General features: G+C 46.5%; 1 protein-coding gene across 1 annotated transcript in view; it reads right to left on the bottom strand.

Moving 5' to 3' along the window:
- ZNF618 (zinc finger protein 618) overlaps positions 1 to 23,706 on the bottom strand; it is a 142,443-nt gene that overhangs the window by 6,136 nt on the left and 112,601 nt on the right. Inside the window, exons 12-15 of the mRNA XM_032772883.2 lie at positions 21,159 to 21,347; positions 17,486 to 17,569; positions 8,546 to 8,590; positions 1,353 to 1,430 (exon numbers count right to left, since the gene is read on the bottom strand). Of these exons, the coding sequence (XP_032628774.1) occupies positions 1,353 to 1,430; positions 8,546 to 8,590; positions 17,486 to 17,569; positions 21,159 to 21,347 (396 nt within the window). The remainder of the gene's footprint in view (positions 1 to 1,352; positions 1,431 to 8,545; positions 8,591 to 17,485; positions 17,570 to 21,158; positions 21,348 to 23,706) is intronic.

Raw genomic sequence — 23,706 nt, 5'->3', positions numbered from 1 at the left:
CTCCCTTGGGGGGGCTGGGGGAGCTAACGAACCACAGTGCGATAGGCACCACATGAAGATCCAAGATAGGCAGAAAGGAGGTGCAAGGGACAGGTGTCAGACAAGGGTGAAGTTAGGTGATAGGCAGGGAGGGTATTATATTTTCTGTGGACATGGGGAAGGGACATTTTGAGGGCTGCAGCCAATCAGATCACTGTGATTTATAAGTATCTGGAGAGCAGGATGAGGTGAAAGAGGGCACAGCTCAGTAAGAATAAAAATAACGTTTAAGGGAGCTTCCTGTTAACATAACTGTATCCTAAGCTAATAACGCACATGCCGCAAAACATACAGAAACGAGGTCTGTGCATTTATTAGTGCAGAACATGTGATGGAGTGAAGAGAAAGAGCCTGCAGATGATCATTTTTCTGAAACACTTACTCACATGTGGCCTTCAGACTGACATTCCTCCCTCACTGCACATGTTCCTGCCTGCCCCTCATCTCTCCTATCCCTTCCCACCCCATCTATCAGTCAGGGATTCTCCCCAGAGTCATGGCAATCACTATGTGCTTACAAGTGCAAGGAGAGATGGAGATTCTCCCAGGGCAAACACACAAGGTAAATACTAGAGCTGGTCGAAAAACGTAGAAAGGCTTTTCTGTTGGAGAATGCAGTTTCAAAGGTGGAACACTTCGTGAAAGTGTCAATTTCACCCAAATGGTTTTTTGGAGGGGAAATCTGGACAATGTCAAAATGTGTCCCTTTTTGATTTTTTTAAACAGTTTGATTGACTCCAAACGGATTTTTTCCTAGAATTGTCTTTGATGGAGAAAGTAGAAATTTCACGGTTTGTTTCTATAGGAATGAAGTTAAATGTGGAAATCGTTCAAACCTTCGTGAAATAGACTTTCCATCACCCACAGAGCTCTAGTCAATACAAAGTTGTGACAGGATCTGTGGGACAAAAGCCGTCTCACAGTTTTAGGATAACTACCTTGAGAGGACAAGGCATTTCATCTGCCAGGGAATTCTGACCCCAATAGGAGAGGTGACTGATTAGTACCTGGATATTGTAGGGATAAATGAGACAGGAGCGATTTAATTTGATATGCTCTGCACAAATGCCATGCATGCTTTCAACCTTCCTTTGAAAAGTGATCTCAGGTACAAACACAACCAGATATCGAAGAGCCTGGCATTCCTGTAGGCATTGCCTTGTGCTCCCTGGTCTCTTGCTTTTTTCTGCAGATAAGAGGTAGAATTACTGGCACATGGACACACATCTGGGTCAGTGTGAGGAATCAGTGCAGAATTTAATTCTCTGCTTTATCTGAAGTCTTTAAAAATAAATCAGACGTGCCTGGCTTACCTGCATGGGACTGCATGTGCTCCAGCAGATTGTTATAAAACTGAAACTGGATTCCACAAGCTCCACAGGTGTAAGGTTCTGTGCGGGAGAGATCAGTTCAGACGAGTCACACGGAGCGTGCGGAGAAATAGCACACACGCACATTTCATAATGGAACTCTATTGTGCCCGAGACCCCAAGCCAGCAAACCATTAGTCAGAAGAGCTGCTCACTTTACAGTGATTACACATGTAAATAAGGGTTTGCAGAATTGAGCCCATAGTTAGGTAATAGGCCCTGATTCAGGATAGCACTTAAGCATGTGACTTCCTGAATTATGTTCTTAGGCTCTAAATCTGCACACACTGATGCCTGTGCTTAACTTTACTCCCGGGAGAAGTCCCCTAGGAGTCAACGGGACCACTACTGAAGTTAAGCATATGCAGAAATGTCTGCAAGATTGGGGCTTTAGTACGGGTACACATTTACAAAATACACAGTTCTGTAACCCATTGCTTCTGGAGACCTGGTTTCTTTTTAGTTTCTTTTTTGTCTTTTTTGTCTTTAACTGAATTTAATTTTAGAAGCAGTTCTGTCATTTACAACCTCTGCCTCCTTTCCTGAGCAAGACTAGGCCAGAGGGAAAGGCAGTGCTCTGAGGGAGTTGGAGGCAGGAGGTCTGAGCTTGGCAGCCCCAGCAGGGCATCAGGCTGTGACAAATCCTGCTACCCAGAAGCTGGCACAAGTAGGAATGTTGTGTGGGCAAGCAGCTTTCTGGCCACCCGTCAAGATCAGAACAAGGAGGGCTGGTTGCCCTGGGCAGTGGGCACAGCAACACTGAGCTGCTAGGCTGGACAGAGGGTCTGAGCAGGAGTGCAGCAAAGCAAACGGAGCTGCGCCAGGGGCCTGAGCAGAGCATCACAGCTAATCTGCCTGTCAGAGGAGAGAGATGGAAATGCTGTTAAAACTATGTCTTTAGTCAGACTCACACTTGGACCACTAACGAGCTCAATGCTAATTTATATCCAATCTGACAAGGAGAAGTAAATTGAAAACTTAAATTTTACTGAGCTGACATACAAGTATATTTTCCATTGCTTAGTTTTAACAATAGTATTAGTCTTTGTGTATTGATCACAAGATGTGCTATCAAGACACCTTGTATAGCAATGTTGTCAGTGTTGCAATTTAATTCTCTATTTTCATATATGCCAGCACATCTGCACCATTAGTCTGTGACGTTACACTTCAACAGTAGTTTGGATACAGAATGTATACTCTGCATATAAATGATTCTTATGGACTTTCTCAGGCATACACAGAGTAATACTCCATGCTAAAATATACTACCAATGTTTATCTACACTTGTAGGGAAAAATATGATCTTACATTCTATTCCTGAGAAACATCACTGCAAATTACATATGCACAAAGGAAGTAGCAAGCATCTCAAAAGGTCCAGAACACTCACTTTCCAGGCATAACTAACTTGGCTACAACTCTGCAGTCGTCCCTCTAAGATAGCGAAGAACAGAAACTAGAACAGAGCTGCATACGGTGGGAGAGGGAAAACCAACACGGCCCCCTGCACAGAAACCTAGGAGGCCGAGGCATCGGAAAACAATTGTAGGGATTAAACACACATCAGAGAAACAACAGACAGAATCTATGTGAGCATCTGTCCAATTGAAATGAGGGGAACACTGAGACTGTTCCAGCTCAGCACTTCGTTTAGTTTGACATCATTCCCTTTATCCTACCGCCACATTCTCATGATGGTGTGGAAGTTTGGAAATATTATAACTAAATCAAAATGGTTGTTAGGGGAAAGCAGGAGGCTTTGGCAGCTGAACACAAGGCATTTAGGGGTTTTGGCACTTGAGGTGGAGTGGGAAGCTGTTTGGGAATGTGGGACAGACATACAGACTGGAAGTTTCTAGTAAATGATCAGCAGTGAAATAGTTAACGACGGCAACTTGTAAACTATCCCTAGATTTCAGAGTCAATATGATTAACATGAATGGGACAATTCACAACACTCAGAGTCTGTTTCAGGCTGCCGACAGACTCAGGAAGACAGCACTGCATTAATTTCAATTTGGTTCATATTTTGAAAGTTTTCTTCACTTTTAAAAAAGTGTTATAAAATTTAAGAAGTTGAAATTTTGCTGCTCAATTCTGTATCAAGGGGTAAATTCTGTGGCAAGTTCTGCCCAATTCTACTGGGTCCTGAAGATAAACACTCAAAAAAATCATCCCTCTCCTCTACCCCAAACTCAGAGATACACGACATCTTTCTAGGAAGAACAGCAAAATAAAGGAGCATAAATCAATTACACTAAATCCAGCACCCTAAAGCTGCATGTTTCTCTTCTTGCTTATTTCCTTCTTCCAATTCTTTATCCTCTTCATCTCTCCTTCCAAACTCATCTCATCCCACTGGACTCCGCACCTACTTTCTTTTTTCCCTCTCATTTCGCTTTTTAAATTCTTGAATTTTCTGTTTTTAAAAAGCATCTTCTTTTTCCTAGTTATCCCTTCCCTTTGTTGTCTACCCATTTCTCCTGAACTCTTTTCCTTTGCTAGTCTCTCTCCACTCCCCACCCTTCCTGCTGGCCTTTGGATTCCAAGTGCTCTCCAGCTCTCTCTCAATCCCTCACCTCCCCATCAGAGGAGATTGTTTCACCATCCCTGCTGGGAAAGGCCCACCCCCGGGTATCATTCTTGACTCCTCTCCTGTTGATCTCCTCCCAAACATCTCTAAAGTGTTTCCTTTCTGCCCTGCTACAGAAGTGTCATGCCCTGAACTCTTGCCTAGACTAATGAAACCTCTGTGACCTACCTGGCACTTGCCTTACACTCCTCCAGACTACCCAAAATGGCCCTGTCATGGTCTCAGTGGTAGGTGAACCTCTTGTCCCCTCCTCTCTCTCCCCTCCGAATGCACCCCCTCAAGTACCAGGCTTTGTGCCTTTCTCTCTCCTGGGCTGGAATTCTGTGATTCTCCCACTCCTAGACTGGGCCCTGGGCTACAGTAACTGTTCATTTCCCAGCAGATCTGTTTGAGTTAGAGGGCCTAGGTGCATTACCTTCCGGGGTCTGAGAGCAGTGCTGTACAGTGATCAGACAGCCTTCTTAAACCAGAGGACTCCTTATTTTGCACTTGGAACAATGCAATTAGAAAAGAAGGATTTGACAATTGTCAATAGTCTGCACTCATTTCTATCTTGCCTACAGGCATACCATCCACTTCTTCAGACATGCCTACTTGGTCCCTGCATCTCAATTTTGTTCTCCTGAACAATACACCTCTCTCAAGTGTGTTCTTTTTTAAACTTGCCACAGTTCTTGTGATCTCCCGTGTTCTCAGGCCTTATGCTGAGTCATTCTTTTCCTTCTTCTTTGTTTTTCTCAACAGCCCCCTATTAAACTATACCAGTGTATTCATCCAGTCATAACCAGGTCAGAACACAGTACTCAGAAGTTATTACAGAGCAGCTCCAAATATGTCACACATCTCCCTGCCTCCAAGCTGAATGGTCCCAGCATCTGCTATCACCCCCTTTGACCAAACTGGATGGGTACGTATGGGAAGATTTCACACGCCCTCACATGCCCCCAATATCACAGAACTTCTGGGTTGAAGCTGGGACCTGACCCTACCACTTTCTCCTCTGATTGTCTGCTGGGGCATCAGGCAGGCAGTGAGCCCTCATCCCCTATGGTGCCAGTCACCATGGCTTCACTCTAGGGTTTCTAGGCAGCACCCTTGTGATCAAGACAGGTCTGGCCCCTGCAAAGCTGGTGTTAACCATGCAGTAACTCCTGGGCTCTGGTTCCCCATTGTCAGGTGGGGCCCCCCAGCTCAGGCATGCCTTCTCAGGGTGTCAGTACCCCACGCTAGGCTATGTGGGTATGAGGAAACCATTTCTCTTCTGAGGGACAATCCTTCATTCTCTCTCCAGAGACCAGTTCTTCGCTCTATCCCATCTTCAGAATGGTTGAGCATCAGGTTCTACTGTGGAGACACCCCAGTTTACACGATAAAGGGTGGCAGCAGACTTGTTTTCCCGTCATTCCAACTGGCCTCAGAGTCCTTGCACTGGAGCCAGCTTGGTCCACACACTGTGTGGGAAATAGGGCAGAATCCCCAGCCCATTTGCACTCTCACAGACACCTGGGAGGGGTTCTAAGCTTCCCATCTCTGTTCCCTGGCCGAGGCAGGAGGTGGGGGAGGAAAGAGCCCTCCATTCTCCCAACTACTCATTTCCATGTACAAAGGTAGCCTGCAGCTTCTGTGAGCGAGCTGAGCCGTTTGTCTCCATCTGCCCCTGAGCTTGACCATGTAGCTGCTGGACTGTGGCTTAAACTTGCATCGTGTGCTCCAGAGGAGTTGGCTGTGTAACTCCCTCCCTCCTGAGGTGGAGGCATACAGTTAACTCCACTGGTTTGAGATGCAGGATGCCCCTCTGGGGCCATGCTGCTCCTGAGTGGACGTGTGAAGCAGCCGTTTCCTTGGTCGACACACGGGGACCCTCCAGAGCTAAAAAGCACGAACTGCTGCAGCACCAGCTAATAGGCCAAGGCTCCATAGCTGGCGTCTGTGACCACTCAGATCCTCTGTGGATCAGCACAGATGAGGACTTGTCACCTACACTAACTATACTAGTGGGTTACAGACTGGGCAATGACCCAGTCTGTTACAGACATGGCACCGCTTCTTCCCACTCGCCCTGGGGCCCCTCTCAGGTGTCCTTTCCCTTGCTGCAGTAAGTCCTCTCGCCTGAGTGGGTTTACCTGTTCCCCATATCTGGGGAACACTCACTCTGGGGTCCCATATATGGGCCATTTCCCCTTGTGTTTCTGCTGATAACTAGACCTGACACCCACATACTCATCAGCCAGTTGCCCTGTGGCATGGAGGTCTCTTAAGGAAATGTGAACACAAATCATGACACTGTTCCAAACCCCAAGCTTTGCTCCGGTTGCATCACCACCTCCACAGAAATCAACCCCTTAATCATTTAACCCCCTTAAAATCTCTTCTTGTCAGCCTTTGGAGTCAGTTCAGATTGAAATTGTTCATAATCCTCAGTCTATCACATCCATTTGGCTGCAGGTCTCTATGGCTCTCCCCTGGCCTGTGAAGGAACTGGAAAATACAGCCAATCTGCAGGGGGACGGATCACAAACCTTCGCAAAGCAGTGAGGTAGGCATCAACAGTCTCCCCTTACCCCGCCTTAAACTGGGGGAAACAATTTAGCATCTTTGCTCCCTGTGGAATCAAAATCACCTCCCCCTCCTTTGCTTCTCCATACACCTCTAATGCCAGCTCCTCACCTCACCTTCCTGGGTCCAGCTCTGTCCTGTCTACCAGTCGTTCCTCCCCTCTTGCTATTCCTCCGCCTGTGCCATGTTCTGACAAACCCCACTCATCTTCATGCTCCCTTTGGGTCCTTCAAATACTGCCTCGCACATTGCCCCTTAGGCCTGCAACAACCTCGCTGGCCCTGCTACTCGTGCAAACTTCTTCTCCTTCAAATCACTCCTTTCCCTACTCCTGTGCTACTTACTCATTTAGAATAAAATAAGGATAAGCTTGAGAGATCGGTTCACCAGACCACACCATCTCTCAATGCACTGCCCTTCTCTCCCCAGTCTTACGGACAGAATTCACAAGAGCTGCCTCAGCTGATGGCCAGGAAGCAGCCTGCATTAGCCCTAAAATGATCCTCAGTGCCCATCTTCCACCCGTGTGAATGGGAGTGAGAGAGAGCGCGAAACAGAAAGACTGTCCCGTGGCCCTTAGAGAAATGTTATCACAACAGATGTCCAGCCCTAGCAAGCTGCCTGCACATTCAAATACATCTCAACTGCTTAAAGCTTTTAAAATGAAAACAAGCTTTTGCCTACTTATAGACTCTCCAAAATCAGACTGTCCCCAAAGACAGGCTCAGCTAAATAGTAGCCCAATAGCTTTCTATGAAATTGGATCTGCTACCCTACATAATCCCAAAGAGATATAGATTATGGATCACCGTAGGACAACATAATCCTGTCAAAGGCCAGCCCTTTATTTCATTCTTTCTCTGGTTGCAGAGTTCAGGTCAAGTGGAGACAATGAGACAAATTGTGTTTTGAAGGACTGTAGATCTAAATCAGGGGTCGGCAACCTTTCAGAAGTGCTGTGCTGAGTCTTCATTTATTCACTTTAATTTAAGGTTTCACGAGCCAGTAATACATTTTAACATTTTTAGGTCTCTTTCTGTAAGTGTATAATATATAACTAAACTATTGTTGCATGTAAAGTAAATAAGGTTTTTAAAATGTTTAAGAAGCTTCATTTAAAATTAAATTAAAATGCAGAGCCCACCAGACCGGTGGCCAAGACCTGGGCAGTGAATGCCACTGAAAAATAGCTCGTGTGCTGTCTTTGGCACACATGCCATAGGTTGCCTATCCCTGGTCTAAATTCTGGCCATGTAAAAATGCCAGGTCTTTCTTTTTACTTATCTGAAACTGAACCAGAGCTTTCCAGACAAGCAGAGAGACCAGGAAGGCTCCTTATCAACCAATGCCTTAAAATTCGGGCATGCTTGATGAAGTGCATGCTAAAATCTAAGGAAAAGATTGTGTGTGCGCACATGGGATGCAGGAATGACTGAATGGACCTTAATCATGCATGTGGATGAAATGCTGCTGTCTATTCTGGAATATACAGCTTCATCATTCCTAAGAGTCCAGGTTAAAAAGTGAGCAACCCAAATCCTGGTACATTAAATACTGACCCACTACCAAAGAGACGGCCAGTGGCACAGTGCCCATACTTACATCACTAATAGCGCAGTGTGCTGAGCCATTATGAGACATTTTCCTGCATATACATGTAACTCAAAATGAGTTCATTTTTAAACTTCAAACCTAGCTCTGTTAGAACATGCGTTTTTGCTGTGTTTGATAAAACCCGACACTCAAATGTTGGAAGTGATCCAAAGTGACACACAGCACTGACTGTCCCCTCACAACCCTGGGTTCGTTTCTATCTCATGTAAATCCTTAAGAGACACAGACAGAAGTGATGCTTTTAATATTTTGGCAGACAGACCAGTAATAAAAAACAATTATTCATTAAAAATGCTAACAGGACAGGACAACCACCAAGGCTGGGTGGAGACACCCCCTAGGTGCACCAAAAACATCCATCACACTTACTTTGTAAAAGCGGGAAAGGATTTGAAATCAGGGGACTTGCGGTTTCTGCAAAAAAGAAAGAGATTTAGACATTGAGACTGGCACAGACCTTGCTGCATCCTCTTCAGTTCATTTATCCTTACTCCTATACCATACCTCCAGTGTTAGCTGCTTCAGGGCATGACTCTCCATTTGTAGGAAATTATGACATGTACAGCACTGTATTTTGTCTCAGCAAGCTTTCCTGGACTAAGGATCTGGTGCTTTCAAAGTCTGAGGAATTCCTATTTTGAAATGTTCGCAGTTTTTTTAAGATACACTGTAATGCTAGCTATACAGTAATGGGGCTCGACAACAGTGGCCAGTGCCAGCACAAGAAAACCTGGGGCCCCTTACAAGTCCTTTTGACTGGGAGACCCTGGCTGCAAACCCGAAGATTCAGTGTGCATCTTCCTCCAACTCTTTCTCTAAACTCCTAGGCCTCTCAGGCTCAGGGAAGCGGGAGCAGAGTTAAATTACACTTGGAGGAAGCACTTGGGTAGGTAACAAGTCTTGTATCCAAAACCAGTGTATGTTTGTGGGGGTTCATGGGAATACTGGGTGGAAGTTCCCTATGACAAGGGGCATCTTTCACACTTTCTCCTCCCCTCAAGACCTGACTGTGATAAAAAGGAGCAGGTATCCCAAATTCCCAACTAGCTCTCAGACAGCCTAAAGCTGGGAGTACTCCACATCCCGGTGCAGGAGCATTGGATATTTCAAGCTATCCGCGGCAGCCTGCTACAGCTGCAGGCTTGGCAGTACTGCCACTAGTGGGGAACGTTTGCGTGTTGAGCATCTGTGGAGGGAGAAGAATCCATTACAGTGTTATTCAGTCACTCAAAAGAGTTTGTGAACTGGCCTCTGTCCCATGTTCAGAAAACTGTAAATCATTGCATCAGTGCGTGACGCTCTCAGGGGTGCAATCCCTGAGGTGGTCAGCCTTGGGGAGCTAGATGTGAGTAACGGGGCCTTTCTTGCCAAACTTCACTGGCCAAGCACGGCAGGTTTCCTGCTAAATATTTTAACATGATAAAGACATGCCATGCCAAAGAGGGCTTTGATCTGCAGTGGGCCAAGGTCAGTTGACAATGGATAGATTGGTAGCACTATGGGGAGGGTATGGATGGATGCAATACACAGTGCAGCATACGGTACAGAGTACTGCTGACTGTTTAAAGCATTTCTATTGCTTGATGATGCACAAAGGCTGTCCATTCCAGTCAATGGAGAAGACTCTCCACTGGTTCCTAGAGTGGTCCTACAGAGCCTTTGAGAAGGACGGACGGACGGACGGACGGACGGACGGACGCACGCACACACACACACACACACACACACACACTTCTACCTTTATATCTAGCTTAAGTACCATACTTTTGCATGTTAAATTGTCCTAGCAGGAGGGATAACATTTGTATTACTTTAGATTTTAACTTAGTCTACTCTACCACAGATATGAATTAATGACAGATTAACATCACGACACAAGTGGATACTTAACACACACACACACAGATCACACACACACACACACAGAGGGTGCTTTATTTTTTTATTTACACACACACACACACACACACACACACACACACACACACACTTTTTAAAAAATCCTGTAACTGTGCAACAGCAATATTGAATTTGTATTAACTCCACCTCCCTCCTTTTCCCTCCCCTTCCCAGCTCCATCCCAAGCCCCCTACTTGGCTCTCCCAGTCCCGCACCCTCCTGCCCACTAACTGGCTCCAGGCACTTCCTTCACGCTGCTCCTGCCTGAATGCTGCTCCCCACACTGCCACCTGCTTCCCCAGCCCAGAGAAGTGCAAACACGGGAGGGAGGTGGGAGAGCTTTTGGGCACACGTAGGGGCCCAGGAAATGATAGACCCTTGTCAGGCCCCACCTTTGGGAGACACTGCCCTGAGGGCCAGGAAGGCTTTTGTAGGTCAAAATGAAAACTGTGCACTCCACCCAGCAGCTAATCTGGCCCAGAAGGGTAGCAGAGCCAAAGGAGTTCAATTCAACATAATTCTGCGTGGCCTCACTCTGTCATGCTCCCAGGGCCAAACTCAAATCCGAGCTCCACTCCTTTCCAAGCATTCCTTCCCACAGCCTAGCAGCACGGTATCGCCTCTGGCTATACGGGCTAGATCTCGCAGAAAACACCACCGTCTGCAACAATCTACGGGCCACTCTTTAGGCACACCTCCCTTTTCATTGATTCACTGAGTGTAAGGTCACAGGGACAATCAGAACCTCTAATCTAAGCCCTGTGTAACACAGTTCTTTACCTTTCACCCAGTTACCCCTGTACTGAGCCCAGTAACTTGGGTCCGACTAAAGCACCCTCCAGAACACAAAGGTACCTGGTCTCGAAGACAGGAAGAGAGGGAGAAGCCACCACGTCCCTTGGGAATGTGTTCCAATGACTAAACACCCTCACTGTTAATACACTTAGATGGTGCAATCTTTACAATGCTCCTATGTCTCAGCATCACACCTCCCTCATGTTATCCCCACCAAGCACAGCCATTCCCAGCACAGCCTGCTGCATGGGAAGGCTGAACAGTCAGCGCATCCATCAACTCTGGGTTCTCTGTAGCCTGGTCATGCTGAGAGCAGCCCCAAAGCAACCAGCTGCTTGTATTCACCTGGAAAATCAGAGAGCTGCTGATGCTGCCATGCTGGGGCCTCCATCCTGGCTGGACTGCGGGGTAGGGGATCTTTGGGGCCAGGACCAAGTACAGAGCCTTGGTTTCCTCTACAGAAGTGGCATGGCATTCATACATCCCTGGCCTGCTTCCATGCCCACCTGCGCTGCTGAGTTATTATTGGTGTTATGGAGGAGCCCACCAGCCCCAAGCAAGATCAAGGCAGCATTCGACTGGGCACTTCCCCAAGGAGCTTGTCTAACCAGACAACACAAAGGATGGGAAAAGAAACAGGAGAGCCAAAGAGGGGCAATGACTTGTCCAAGGTCACACAACAGGTCAGCAGTGGACCTGGGAACCTAGGTCTCCTGAGTCCCAGTCCAGTGCCCTGCCTTTGGTGTGTGTGTCTCTGCTATCAAACACATGGTAAATGCATGTGTGATTGTCGGACTGTCGCTTTCTTCCCCTCACAGGTCCAAAGGACCTGACCTCGCTGACTGACCCAGTTACAGGAAGTTAATCACAAACAATTTTTGGGCTCTGAGAATTCTCAAAAGGGAGGTTTTCAGGATGTAAAAACCAGTTTGAAATGAATGAACAACACAGGTCAGGCTCCTTCTTCGGCGGGGCCAAGCCCTGGCTCCAAACTGGCCTGTAAACGGTTAACGGTGAGTGAATCCCAACAAGCCAAATTCCCTTCTCACTACTCAGGTGGTTTGATTTCTTTCGGCACCTCTCTCATCTCAGATGATGAAAGCCAGCAAGATCCAGGTCATTTCCAGGCTCTCAGTGCAGTCTGTTTGGGCTGCAGAGGAGAGTTTTGCTGTTTCCACTGGACAATACTTTAAAAGCGCCACGGAAACCTTTCAGGCACTCTCAAGGTACAAAAGCTGGTTTCAACAAAAATCGAAATGTTGGGCTAATCTTAAGCTGACAGCCTCAAGACCCCCAAAAGATTTTTACACCACGAACAGAGACTAGCATGATGCCTTAGCCTGCGAAGCTGAATTCCCACTGCCCCCATGTCACACCCTGACTCTTCCGCACCTCCAAGGGCACATCTCTGGGCACCACTTCTCTCCCTCCATCCCTTCCTCGCACAGCCGTTGTCTGGCAGCTGGGGTTGTGCCTTTAATTTTCAGTGCCTGTTGGAAAAGCTGCATCAGGAGCTCTACCCAGAGAAGGTGCCAGTTACTTCTCAAGGGCTTTGTATCAGTGGCTCATGTGATGAGCACAGCACACTAACGACACTGCCGCTTGTCTCACATTTCTCACACCACACTTATGGGAAGAAGGAACAGAAGGAAGGTAAGAGACTAACTGGTAATGAACCAGGTCTCCACAGAGCTCTTCACCTAGAGCACTGTCTGGCATTCAGAGTCACCATGCAATTCTGCACAGCCAACAGTCACCATGCAATTCTGCACAGCCGACGGTCACCATGAATGAGAATGTGTGTTTGGACTCATTCCTGGGAGTGTAAAGGAATGAAGGAAAAAGGTGGCTGAGGGAAGAGCCGAAGAGGAGGGCAAAATGGGAAACAGCACACAAGGATGCAATGAGTGGAGGTCAGAGAAAAGGAATGAAACAGGGAGCGACGAAAGAGAGAGAGAGAGAGAACACGGAGAAGGAAGGGGGATGTGAAACAAGACAGACACAAGCACAAGGTGACATTTCATTGCTTTCACTCCATGGCCTACACGACAGCTTGTGTTCCAGAGTTCGCCACAGATGGTGTTTATGGTGCAGCACTTGGATTCTGAAATTCCTACACTGCTGGGATTTTTTGCTCTCTTGACCCAGGAGGAACATCCTCTCTTTTCTTCTCCACTTAAGGCACCAACACGCTGAAAGCTGGCCCTGAAAGGCTCACTGGTGTCATTCAGTTCTTGCGGTCCAAGCACTGGTCTGGGCTAGCCCACTGACATTCTTCTTGCAGCCTGCCAGACATAAGCTACTAAAATAAAAAGAGACACAGCAGCAATGCTTGCCATGATGTGAAGAGATAACCAGACCACTGAAAACTCAAGTTTAAGCACAGAGAAAAGATTTTTTGTGAAGGGCTTTCTTAGTTCATTTTAGGTGTTCCCAATGTTGCAATGCAGATACAAGCTGACTCAACAGAAGCATGAGAATGATTTGATTTGTTTCAAGGGGCTGGAAGAGGGGGTACGAATGTATCAGTATTTAAAGCACTTTCAATAGTACAGACTTTCCTAATGCTACCCAGAACAATCTCTCCTTTTTTCATGTTTTATGTTTCTTTTGCGTTGTCTGCTCTGCTGATTTCTGTTCTCCACATTAATTTTCCCTTCTGACATCAACTAATGGCCACTGGCCATTATCTTTGAAAACTCATGGCAATCAGATAGGGTGACCAGATAGCAGGCATGAAAAATCGGGACAGGGGTTGGGGTAATAGGAACCTATATAAGAAAAAGACACAAAAATCATGACTGTCCCTATAAAATTGGGACATCTGGTCACCTTACAATCGGAGGAGGTCCCAGACAACTCGAAAAAGGCAAACATAGTGCCCATCTTTAAAAAAGAGAAGGATTATAATCTGAGGAACTACAGATCAGTCAGCCTCACCTCAGTCCCAGGAAAAATCACAGAGCACCTCCTCAAGGAATCCATTTTGAAGCACTTGGAGGAGAGGAAGGTGATCAGGACAGTCAACATGGATTCACCAAGGGCAAGTCATGCCTGACGAACCTGACTGCCTTCTATAATGAGATAATTGGCTTTGTGAACATGAAAGCGGTGGACGTCATATACCTTGAATTTAGCATAGCTTTTGACACAGTCTCCCACAGTACTCTTGCCAGCAAGTCAAAGCAAGTATGGACTGGATGAATGGACTATAAGGTGGACAGAAAGCTGGCTAGATTGTTGGGTTCAACGGGTAGCAATCAAAGGCTTGATGTCTAGTTGGCAGCCAGTATCAAGCGGCGTGCCCCAGGGGTCGGTCTTGGGGCCAGTTTTGTTCAACATTTTCATTAATGATCTGGATAATGGGATGAATTGCACCCTCTGGAAGTTCGTGGATGACATTTAGCTGGGGGGGAAAAGTAGATACGCTGGAGGGTAGGGATAGGGTCCAGAGTGACCTAGACAAATTGGAGGATTGGGCCAAAAGAAATCTGATGAGGTTCATTAAGGACAAGTGCAGAGTCCTGAACTTAGGAAGGAAGAATCCCATGCAGTGCTACAGGCTGGGGACTGACTGGCTAAGTAACAGTTCTACAGAAAAGGACGTGGGGATTACAGTGGACGTGAAGTTCGATATGAGTCAACGGTGTGCCCTTGTTGCCAAGAAGGCTAACGGCTTATTGGGCTGCATTTGTAGGAGCATTGCCAGCAGATTGAGAGAAGTGGTTATTCCCCTCTATTCGGCACTGGTGAGGCCACATCTGGAGTATTACGTCCAGTTTTGGGGGCCCCACTACAGAAAGGATGTGGACAAATTGGAAAGAGTCCATCAGAGGGCAATGAAAATGATTAGGGGGTTGGAGCACATGACTTATGAGGAGAGGCTGAGGGAACTGGGATTGTTTAGTCTGCAGAAGAGAAGAGTAAAGGGGGATTTGATAGCAGCCTTCAACCACCTGAAGCGGGGTTCCAAAGAGGATGGAGCTCGGCTGTTCTCAGTGGCGGCAGATGACAGAACAAGGAGCAATGGTCTCAAGTTGCAGTGCGGAGGTCTAGGTTGGATATTATGAAAAATTATTTCACTAGGAGGATGGTGAAGCACTGGAATGGGTTACCTATGGAGGTGGCGGAATCTCCATCCTTAGAGGTTTTTAAGGCCCGGCTTGACAAAGCCCTGGCTGGGATGATTTAGTAGGGGTTGGTCCTGCTTTGAGCAAGAGGTTGGACTAGAGACCTCCTGAGGTCCCTTCCAACTCTGATATTCTGTGATTCTAAACCAAGAGAACAGATTTGTAGCCTGTGAGCTTTACAACACAACTCTCCTACAGCTGGTCACAAAGTGTTCAGAGTTCTACCTGAAAAGTGACTATAAAACAGACATGCCAAACCCATGAAAAAAATGCAGAAATTGGGCTTGTTTTTGGTTTAATTGGCTCGTGAGTTGCTTGTTGGCTAGTTTTTGGCTTGTTGCTTGTTTGGTTTGTAGCTTGTTGCTTCTTTTTTTTTGATTGGCTCTCAGCAAGCAGGGGTAAGAGGGGTGAGAGTCGGGGTGCACAGCGAGCCCACTACAGTCCCAGTCTGCACGCCGGGGGATCTAGTCACATAGAGTGTTGGGGGTTCTTAGGGATTGGCTTGTTTTGGCCTTGTTTTGAAATGGGATTAGCTTGATTTTTAGCTTATTGTGAAAGTCAGGGGACTTATTTACTGTGTAAGGTTGTCAACTGTGATATAAAGCAGGCATCAGAGGGCTGCAAGCTTATCTAAGGCTGCACATCAAATATGCTCATTTTACAAATATTTTTTTTCCTAACTGCCAGCTCTGCAGTTCCTCCCCACAATCTGAGAGTCCTTTTCTTGTGTATTCACCAGCAGTAAAAGTTTCTGCAGCCCGCATGCTCTCTGTCTACAGATTAAACCCTCTGTGCTCACCTGCCAATGAGTTTGTGCAGGTATAACTCATTGGTCTTTAACTGATCTTTGAAAACAGTTCTGTTGATGATGCACAGGAAGGAAGATAATTCAGCTCCTGCTCCCACAGCTGAGCGGGCTCTGAAGGGCTCACAAAAATGATGAAGTGATACACATTGGCTGGAGGTTCCACAGGTGCCTAGAGGAATTAAGCACTCAAATCCTATTGGCTTTCAAAGCTGAGCACCTAACTGGCGTAAACCTGTTTGAAACCCCAGCTACGTGCTAAAGGCAGGAGATCTGACTCAGGGAGTGGATTGGTCCCTGAGTCAGGAAGGGGCCACTTCAGAGAAGTGCTGCATGTCATGCTGATGAGTCCAGCACTTTATATGAACTGAAAGACTTCACAGTCATTTCTAGCTGCCTGGCTTTGCTGGTCAAGGAGACTGGACACCAGTGACGTGAAGTGGGGCCAGGACTCTGCCAACCTCTTGGCCCCCATGGGAGCTGCTGGCCAGCTGTTGGAGGAGGACTAGAGAGCACTAGCTCTCACTCTAATTCACTATAGCCCTCTGCACAGGAGTGTGTGAGATTTCCCACATCATTCCATTCCCTTTTCATACAAGTGGTCCAGAGAGCTGTACCAGCTGTTTCTGGGGAAGGTTAAACCCCTGTGATGGATAATTTTGCAACATGCCCAAAGAGGAAGTTTCTCTTTACCCCTGGCAGGTAGTGGTTGGCTTATCTCTGAAGCAGGAGGGTTTCTACCCTTTAGCTGTTCAATTCTAGTTAGTGTAACTGTGAAGGATGTTTCTATTATTCTGAAGCAGCATGGCAGATTCTCAGATCTGACACAACATGTCAGGCTCTTCTTCGGCTATCGTGCTGCCAGGTTATTGAACCTTCCATAGAGATGCTGAGATATTTATGATGATTCTCTCCAGATGTGTACCTTCAGCTTCGATCTCAGAGAATAAGAGGGGCTGTAGTACCACTCTGAGGGAACTACTGGGTGGGGGAGAAAGAAGTTCTTGCAGGAAAAGCTCTACAAACAGTCAAACTAGGGGCGACTGTCTAGGCTGAGGGTTATGCTTTGGTGCTGCCGTTTTAAGTTACTAACAGAAGGAAGCCCCAGGAAGACGATACAACTGAGTCTTCCCAAGTGTGTATAGAATTTGGTCAGAGCAAGGTGGGACAGCGACATGCTCCCCCATTTGTCAGTTGACATAATATATCTGATCCAGTGGGACAGCTTATAATGAGCTCCGAGACAGCCTCCAGGTACAACAAAGTTACCACGTTTAATATCACTGAGATGTGTAATGTGCAAAGTGCCATTATATTTATAATCCTCTGCGCTGCTCTATGAAAAATGGCTTGGCTTCACCGAGACTTAACTTGTCTACCCACAAACAACTAGGCCTACTTTACCTCAGGCTCCCCCCAGCAACATTAGTCAGATCCCATGTATCTGGATCTTTTGTCTCCAATTTTAAAGGCATTTGAGTTGCAGACCCACTTATCACAATTCATACGGACTGTAGGATGGCACAAACCTTGGGGTGATGCTGAGGAAAGCACTGAATCAACTGAATACTTTACAGACTGAGCTTGCTAAATAGATAAATTACTTTAATCACAGTTAATTCAACTTCTGCCCTACCCTGGAGATCGTAAATACCAGCAGGAGGGAGTGAGCACACTTACCACTAGAGTTTTGGGAGCTGCTGTTTGTTTCTTCAAAGTTGTTTTGCGCTTTGCCTTCCACTCTCCTACTGAATGCGCTTTCTGCTGGGTGGAGAACAAAGGGTGATGGTGAGTGATCAGTACTGGACCCAGGATTGCTCAGTGGGGAGGCAGATGTCATGCTCCTGTGCCATGTAATCTCAGACCCTGAAAGGTTTAATCCCCCATCTCTGAGGCAAAGGGCCAGATTCACTGAAGGGGTAACAGGCAGATATTTTTCACATTGCCTTCTGGCAGAGGAGGCCTGGATGGAACTCCTACGGAGCCCGTGAACACCATTCCTGACTGGCCCAAAGGGACTGTAGTAGAGTGATGTGAGGCATTCCCTTTTATCTTTCCCCTCCCAAGGAAATGAGCAGCTCTCACAGCCTCTGGTACAGGTGACCAGGCCTGGGGATAAACCAAGGCCCTCACCATGTGAGTATAGAGAATCCACCATTAAGCTACTATGCTTGGTCTCTTTTTGAATTGTAATGAATAATTGGCATTCCCTTCTTAAGATTCTCCCAACAATCTGCACAGCAATCTCCCCAGTGGAGGACTGAAGAATTATTTGGAAGCCCATTAGTAATGATTCATGAGACCACCTTAGGGGGCAACTAGAACCAATACAAGCTGTTCCTTCCCTCTGTACCCATAAAGTGAGCACATTCATTGCACAATGATACCACCCCGAAGGGACCCAGGCTCTGATTCCCTGCAATGCCCTGCCAGCTGACAGTGCATTCCCAGCCATTCATCTACTCTGGACATGTAAGGTAAAGCTCTAGTGGCAATCCCCAAAGGAGTTCAGTACAAGAACTAGCTCTAAAAGCATGTGACAATATCCTGCAGCAACGGCCATGAACCCTGCATTACCTGCAGTGTCCTGGAGCCTTAATGTACAGCAGAACCTTGCTAATTCACACGTCCCATAACCTGCAGTCTCTGAGTACAGCTTTACCAGTGAGGTCTCATCTTATGCATACGTCTTTGCTTTTACAATAGTGTAGCAGTAAATACACTGCCCTAGATATGGAGGATCAATCATAAATATTTAAAACTAAACTACACTTGCCAAATCAATGAGTAAAGTCACTGCCTGGATGCATTATTCTTGCTTTTTATTTAGTTTATATCCTAATGCACAGAATTCGCAGCTCTCGGCAGGTCTATTTTCAGTGTGAACTAATGAGGCTCTGCTGTATTTTCTTCAGGGGGTAGAATGGATTTTGTGGGCAGAGAAGTTGCAGGGTGAAGTGAGGAAAGAAACCTGAAATTCAGGGATGACTGGATCAGAAAATTCTCTTTAATATTGATATTAGATCCTTGGAAAGTTGAGGCATCAGAATTAACCCCTGAGATTTTCATAAACAGACTCTGGTTAGCAGAAGCTTCATCATTTTCTTTTGCTGAACTGTGGCTGTGGCAAAGGACCTGCTCTTTGATTCCAGCCACATCTAGATCGCGTGTGGCTGCTGGTCCATGAATATGGGCCACTCAATTCCCACTAAGGTCAGACAGCTATTGACTGGCTATGCTGTTACAGTGTTGAATTGGTGTTAAGCCCCTGATGCTCTCAATCTGCTCTGCTCCAGATTTTTTAAAATAAAGAGCAGGACAATGTTGTTTTCTAACCAATTCAGTAGTTAAGTAATTATTACGAGGACTAGTTGTTAAACTCCAACGATCAATAAAGAAGTGTTAGGAATGCCAGGGCTTTGTCAGGTGGCACAGTGGGACAAACAGACTGTATGATACAATGGGGTAACCTTTACTTGTAGAGATCCAGGTTCAAATTCTGGCTTATGTCACAAATGAAAATGAGCTGAAGGCCTCTGGAGATGTATGAAAAAAAGACAGTTCCCGTGGTTTGGGTTTCTCTCTTGCTTTTTTGTTTTTTTTCAGACTGACAACAAGAGAAACAAGCTGGTATGATATTTCTCCTTGGACTCTTTGGGGTTTTCCCACTTTAGCAAACCTTTATATCCAAAGCAAAAAGTCAACCAAATCTTGAACCCGGAGACAACATCAGGAAACTACACAGGTCCCATGGGTCAGTCTGTGGAAAACCCCACCCTTCTGGAGGCTCTGCAAGGATCATAGAGGGTTTCCACTATCCTCTGGGCCCCACCCTGACCCATTTGGGAAGATCTTTGACATTAGATTAGGGGCATTAGAAAGATGTTGCTTCAGGAGAGGGTCTAGCTGGACAGAGCTTTCAGCCAATGCACTTGTGCTAGGAGTCCCAAAAGCCACTAAAATTCAATTAGGACAAGACACTGGCTGGAAATCACCATGCACCATTCCACTGAAGCAACCATATGGACAAGGTAAACCCTGGGTTTTAAATTATTTTCTCCAGGTTCAATTTGCAAGGCTCAGGCTTCATGTCATATCACCCCCCAAAAAGGGAGAAAAGGACTTGTCCTGTTTACCTAATTCATTGACACATTTTTTGAATAGAAAAGGGAAAAATCTCTTTCCAAAAAAATCTCCCAGTTTTTGCCCTGATGAGTCTGGCCTCTGATGATTAAGACCCCTAATTAGGTTCCTTTTGCTTTTGTAATAAACGTGAAAACTGGACAAAGTTGTCGCAAGTTTAGATAAAGAACAAAAAAAGTCTCCTCCACCCGGACTCCTAAACTATACGCACCGGACAGACCTTAGCAACAAAATCAATGACAGGTAAACGGACTGCAACGACAATAAGGAACGTCAGGACCCATAAGCAACTGTTGCTATCAGAAGACAGGTCACTCCTTGCGATTTTGAGGTAGGAGCAGGTGTGTGTGTCACTAACAAAAGTAACCAAAACATTGTTCTTGTTTAAAATGCTGGAAAGCAGAGGTCTCTCAATACAGCCCATCCTAGGCATTTCAGGGATGATTTAAACAGACATTTGCCTGACCCAGATATAAGAGGCTGGTTAACTAGCCACACTTCAGTACTACAATGGAGAAGGCCAGTTATCCAGACATCTGCCAGTCCCAGAGATTTAAGAGAATGCTTCACTATCATATCGAAATGTGAACCCTACATCTCAGATCTTTCTTTTTTAAATTCTAATCATGATGTTTCTTATTTCTCATTTTATTTAGAACGGGGGGCAGGAAAGAAAGAGACAGATATTCAAACTTGATTCTTCTTATGTGCCTGCAATGTAATTGCACTGCTAACCTCACTGCTGGAGCCCATCCTACCACTCCTTGGTTCCCTTGGTGAATGAAACACCGTTAGATTGTGTGTACGGCTTCTCATTAAACTAAGCGGCTTCTCATTCAACTAAGTGGCAAGCCCCGAAAGCAACATCTTGAGGTTAAAAAAACCTGACAACCCACTAAGCAAACCTCACTCAGGAAGCTCTCCTCAGTTTGTGACACCAGGATTTGAACCAGGGTCTAGTTTGATGCTTTTTAATAAGGGTTAATTTAAATGATAAATCTGTCACAACTGTGGATGGGAGGAGCTGGGTGATTGGTGATTTTAATGCTCATTTGTATAGTGCCATCACCTTAGCTCTTTCCTGCGACTGCTTCTCTGGGACAGCCTTAATGGCAGTGGATTTTGAGTCCAGTGAAGAGCAAAAGGCAACCCAGAGCAGGAGTGGGTGCTAAGCAGTTAAGAAAGTCGATGGTGTAAAGGCAATTGGTACCTGTCGTGGCCTTGCTTCCTGGGGATCCAGAATTTGGAGCGCGGAACATCTGGGATTGGGATGCCGGTGGGATACCGGACGGGGAGCGGTGCAGGAGGGTGGAACATCGGATTATGGAAGCCGGTGTTTTTTTGCCGGATTGGCTCGCCTGTGTCTTCACTGCCACGAAGAGTGGAGATCGAGAGAACTCTGGATATGAAGACTCAGAACTAGTGCCAGGATAGTCAGTCAGCTCCCAGAATCTGTGCCATCTGGGAGGATAGCTTTCCAATAGTCATGCCTGTGAGTCCCTTATAAGGGGACCTGCAGCAATTGTGGATCCACTGAATCCCATACAACATAAATGGATTTCCCCACTCACCCAAAGGGACAGATTCTTCAAGCTTATTGATTTTACTGTATACCTTTAGCTGCTGCTCGACCAATCCAAAACGGCCAGGAATCCCACTACTTCTCCTCCCACACTGCCAGACACACCCAGGACATCCAGAGGTTTTATTTGTTTGAACAGGGACATGCTGTGAACAGGGATGGGGTGTAGCTGCACATTTATGCTTTACCTCTGAGTTAAAACAGTTTCTGAGCAAAGCTGGCTTCTAACTTGTTTCTTTGATCATAAAATCTGGAGGAATTTACATTCTTGCTCCCTGAGCCTTAAATGCCTCCAAGATTTTGGAGATCTGTGTCTGCCTCATTTTTCCTTTCAATTCGGCTGACTTTTTTTTTTTTTTTTTAAAGATATGGGAGTGGGGAGGGAGGTGAGCCATGAGTCGGATTTTCCATTCTACGAGTCAGGAGGGGTCCTTTGGATGCCATCTCATGTCAAAAGAGCTGGTGAGATGTAGCCAAGGTCTGTACATTACTGGGGCTACGTTCTCAGAGTGTTACCTGACATACAGGGAACCTCTTTGGTATCTGCAGTGAGCGGGGAGGATCACCAGTAATTCTTAATGCCAAAAGCCGTGGTAAAGTCCTTTGGCACAGGAGTCCCTGTCCAGACCCAAAAGATATTTTTCTAAAAAATACTGAAGGAAGGAGCAACCTGATAATCGCCCCAATTTCTCAGCAACTCTTTTCAGGTGAGGTTTGGACATGGCTCCTGTAGCCAAACATCACTGTGGCAAGCATCAGCCAGAGAGGGTCATTAAATAAGAACGTCCTCCCCCCGCCCTTCGACCAGAGCTTGTTATTACTTTCTATTCGTCAAGAGTATGAGGGACCCAGTGCATTGCCTCAAGACTGTAGGGCTGACACCAACAACTGTGTAACAGGATTACTGCTTAGAGAGCACAGCCTCCAGGCCGGGGTGTCTCTGCAGACTCCCTGCTTTCCTCACCCGAGGGCCCTTTAAGAACTCCCAAAGGGTTTCTTTGGTTAGCAATACCCCTGCCTTGGGCTAATTGAATACCAGAGCCAGTTACAGCAGCCTAGAGTCCTAAACCAAAGTCCATTCCAACAACACAAAAGAAAAGTCCATACTTAGCTCGGGCATTTTCTCCCACTCCCAGGACTCTTCTTCGTCCCATTCTGATTTCTCAGCCAGTCCCTCCAGCTCTCCCTCGCTGGGGCTCTGATGTCCAGTCTCAAAGGTAGTCAGGGTTTCCTGTCCCATGCTCACTGGGCTTTACCACCCAAGCTCTGTGGTGACATAGCCCTGCAGGACTGCCAGAGCATAGCTTCCCCCTCGTATTGCAGCTGCCTTCTGCTCTTCAGAGGGAACTGCCTGATTCCCCTCGGAGGAGCTCATCACATAACCAGGGCCTGCCTAGCGCTTGGTTCTGCAGACTGGATAAATCACTCTATTACAAGCTGCTTCCTACATCTCAACAGCTTAACCCAGAAACAATTCTCCAAGGTAAGGGACTCACAAAAGCAGAGTGAGGAGAAACTTCCCGCAAACCAGTGACTTCATCCAGACCTGGGACATAGGCTCATTTGCACAGACCTGAGCTGGTGGATGCTACAGACCCCATATGGAACTGCCCTTTCCCTTCACTAATTTACTCTTGGCCAGCATCTGCATGTTATAAACAAGGCACATCTCACACAAAGCACCCTGTGCAGGAATACCTCAAACCCATTGTCTTGCTTTGCACAAATCCAGGGTGGCATTTCTCTTAAAGGTGAATGGGCTTCTGCAGAGGAGTTCGCTGGTGGCTCTATGGCAGCTTAGGCACAGACAGTTCTGCTCTGCTTGGGCTATGGCCAGCTGAGTAGGTGGGGACTCAATTTTGCTTTCCAGGCTTCATCTCATAATCCTGCTGCAGCTGCTGCGGAAAGGGCAATAGGGATGGTTTCCTGCCTATGTCTCACCAAGCAGGGGTGGGTGAGGTTCTGCGGCCTGCGATGTGCAGGAGGTTAGACTAGATGATCATGATGGTCCCTTCTGGGCTTAGAGTCTATGAGCATCCCCAGGGGCTGTTCTTGTCAACAGTTGCTTTGTTCCCAATTTCTACCAAGTGAAAGCAATGAAACCTGCTGAACGTTCAGTGTCAGGAACACGCAGGGCCATCCCAGCCCCTCCTGCAGTCCAGGGACTGCCCTCTTT

This window comes from Chelonoidis abingdonii, chromosome 24 (assembly GCF_003597395.2).
Source record: "Chelonoidis abingdonii isolate Lonesome George chromosome 24, CheloAbing_2.0, whole genome shotgun sequence".
Lineage (NCBI taxonomy): Eukaryota > Metazoa > Chordata > Testudines > Testudinidae > Chelonoidis > Chelonoidis abingdonii.
Note: the sequence above shows the minus strand (reverse complement) of the source record. Positions and strands in the feature narration are given on the sequence as shown.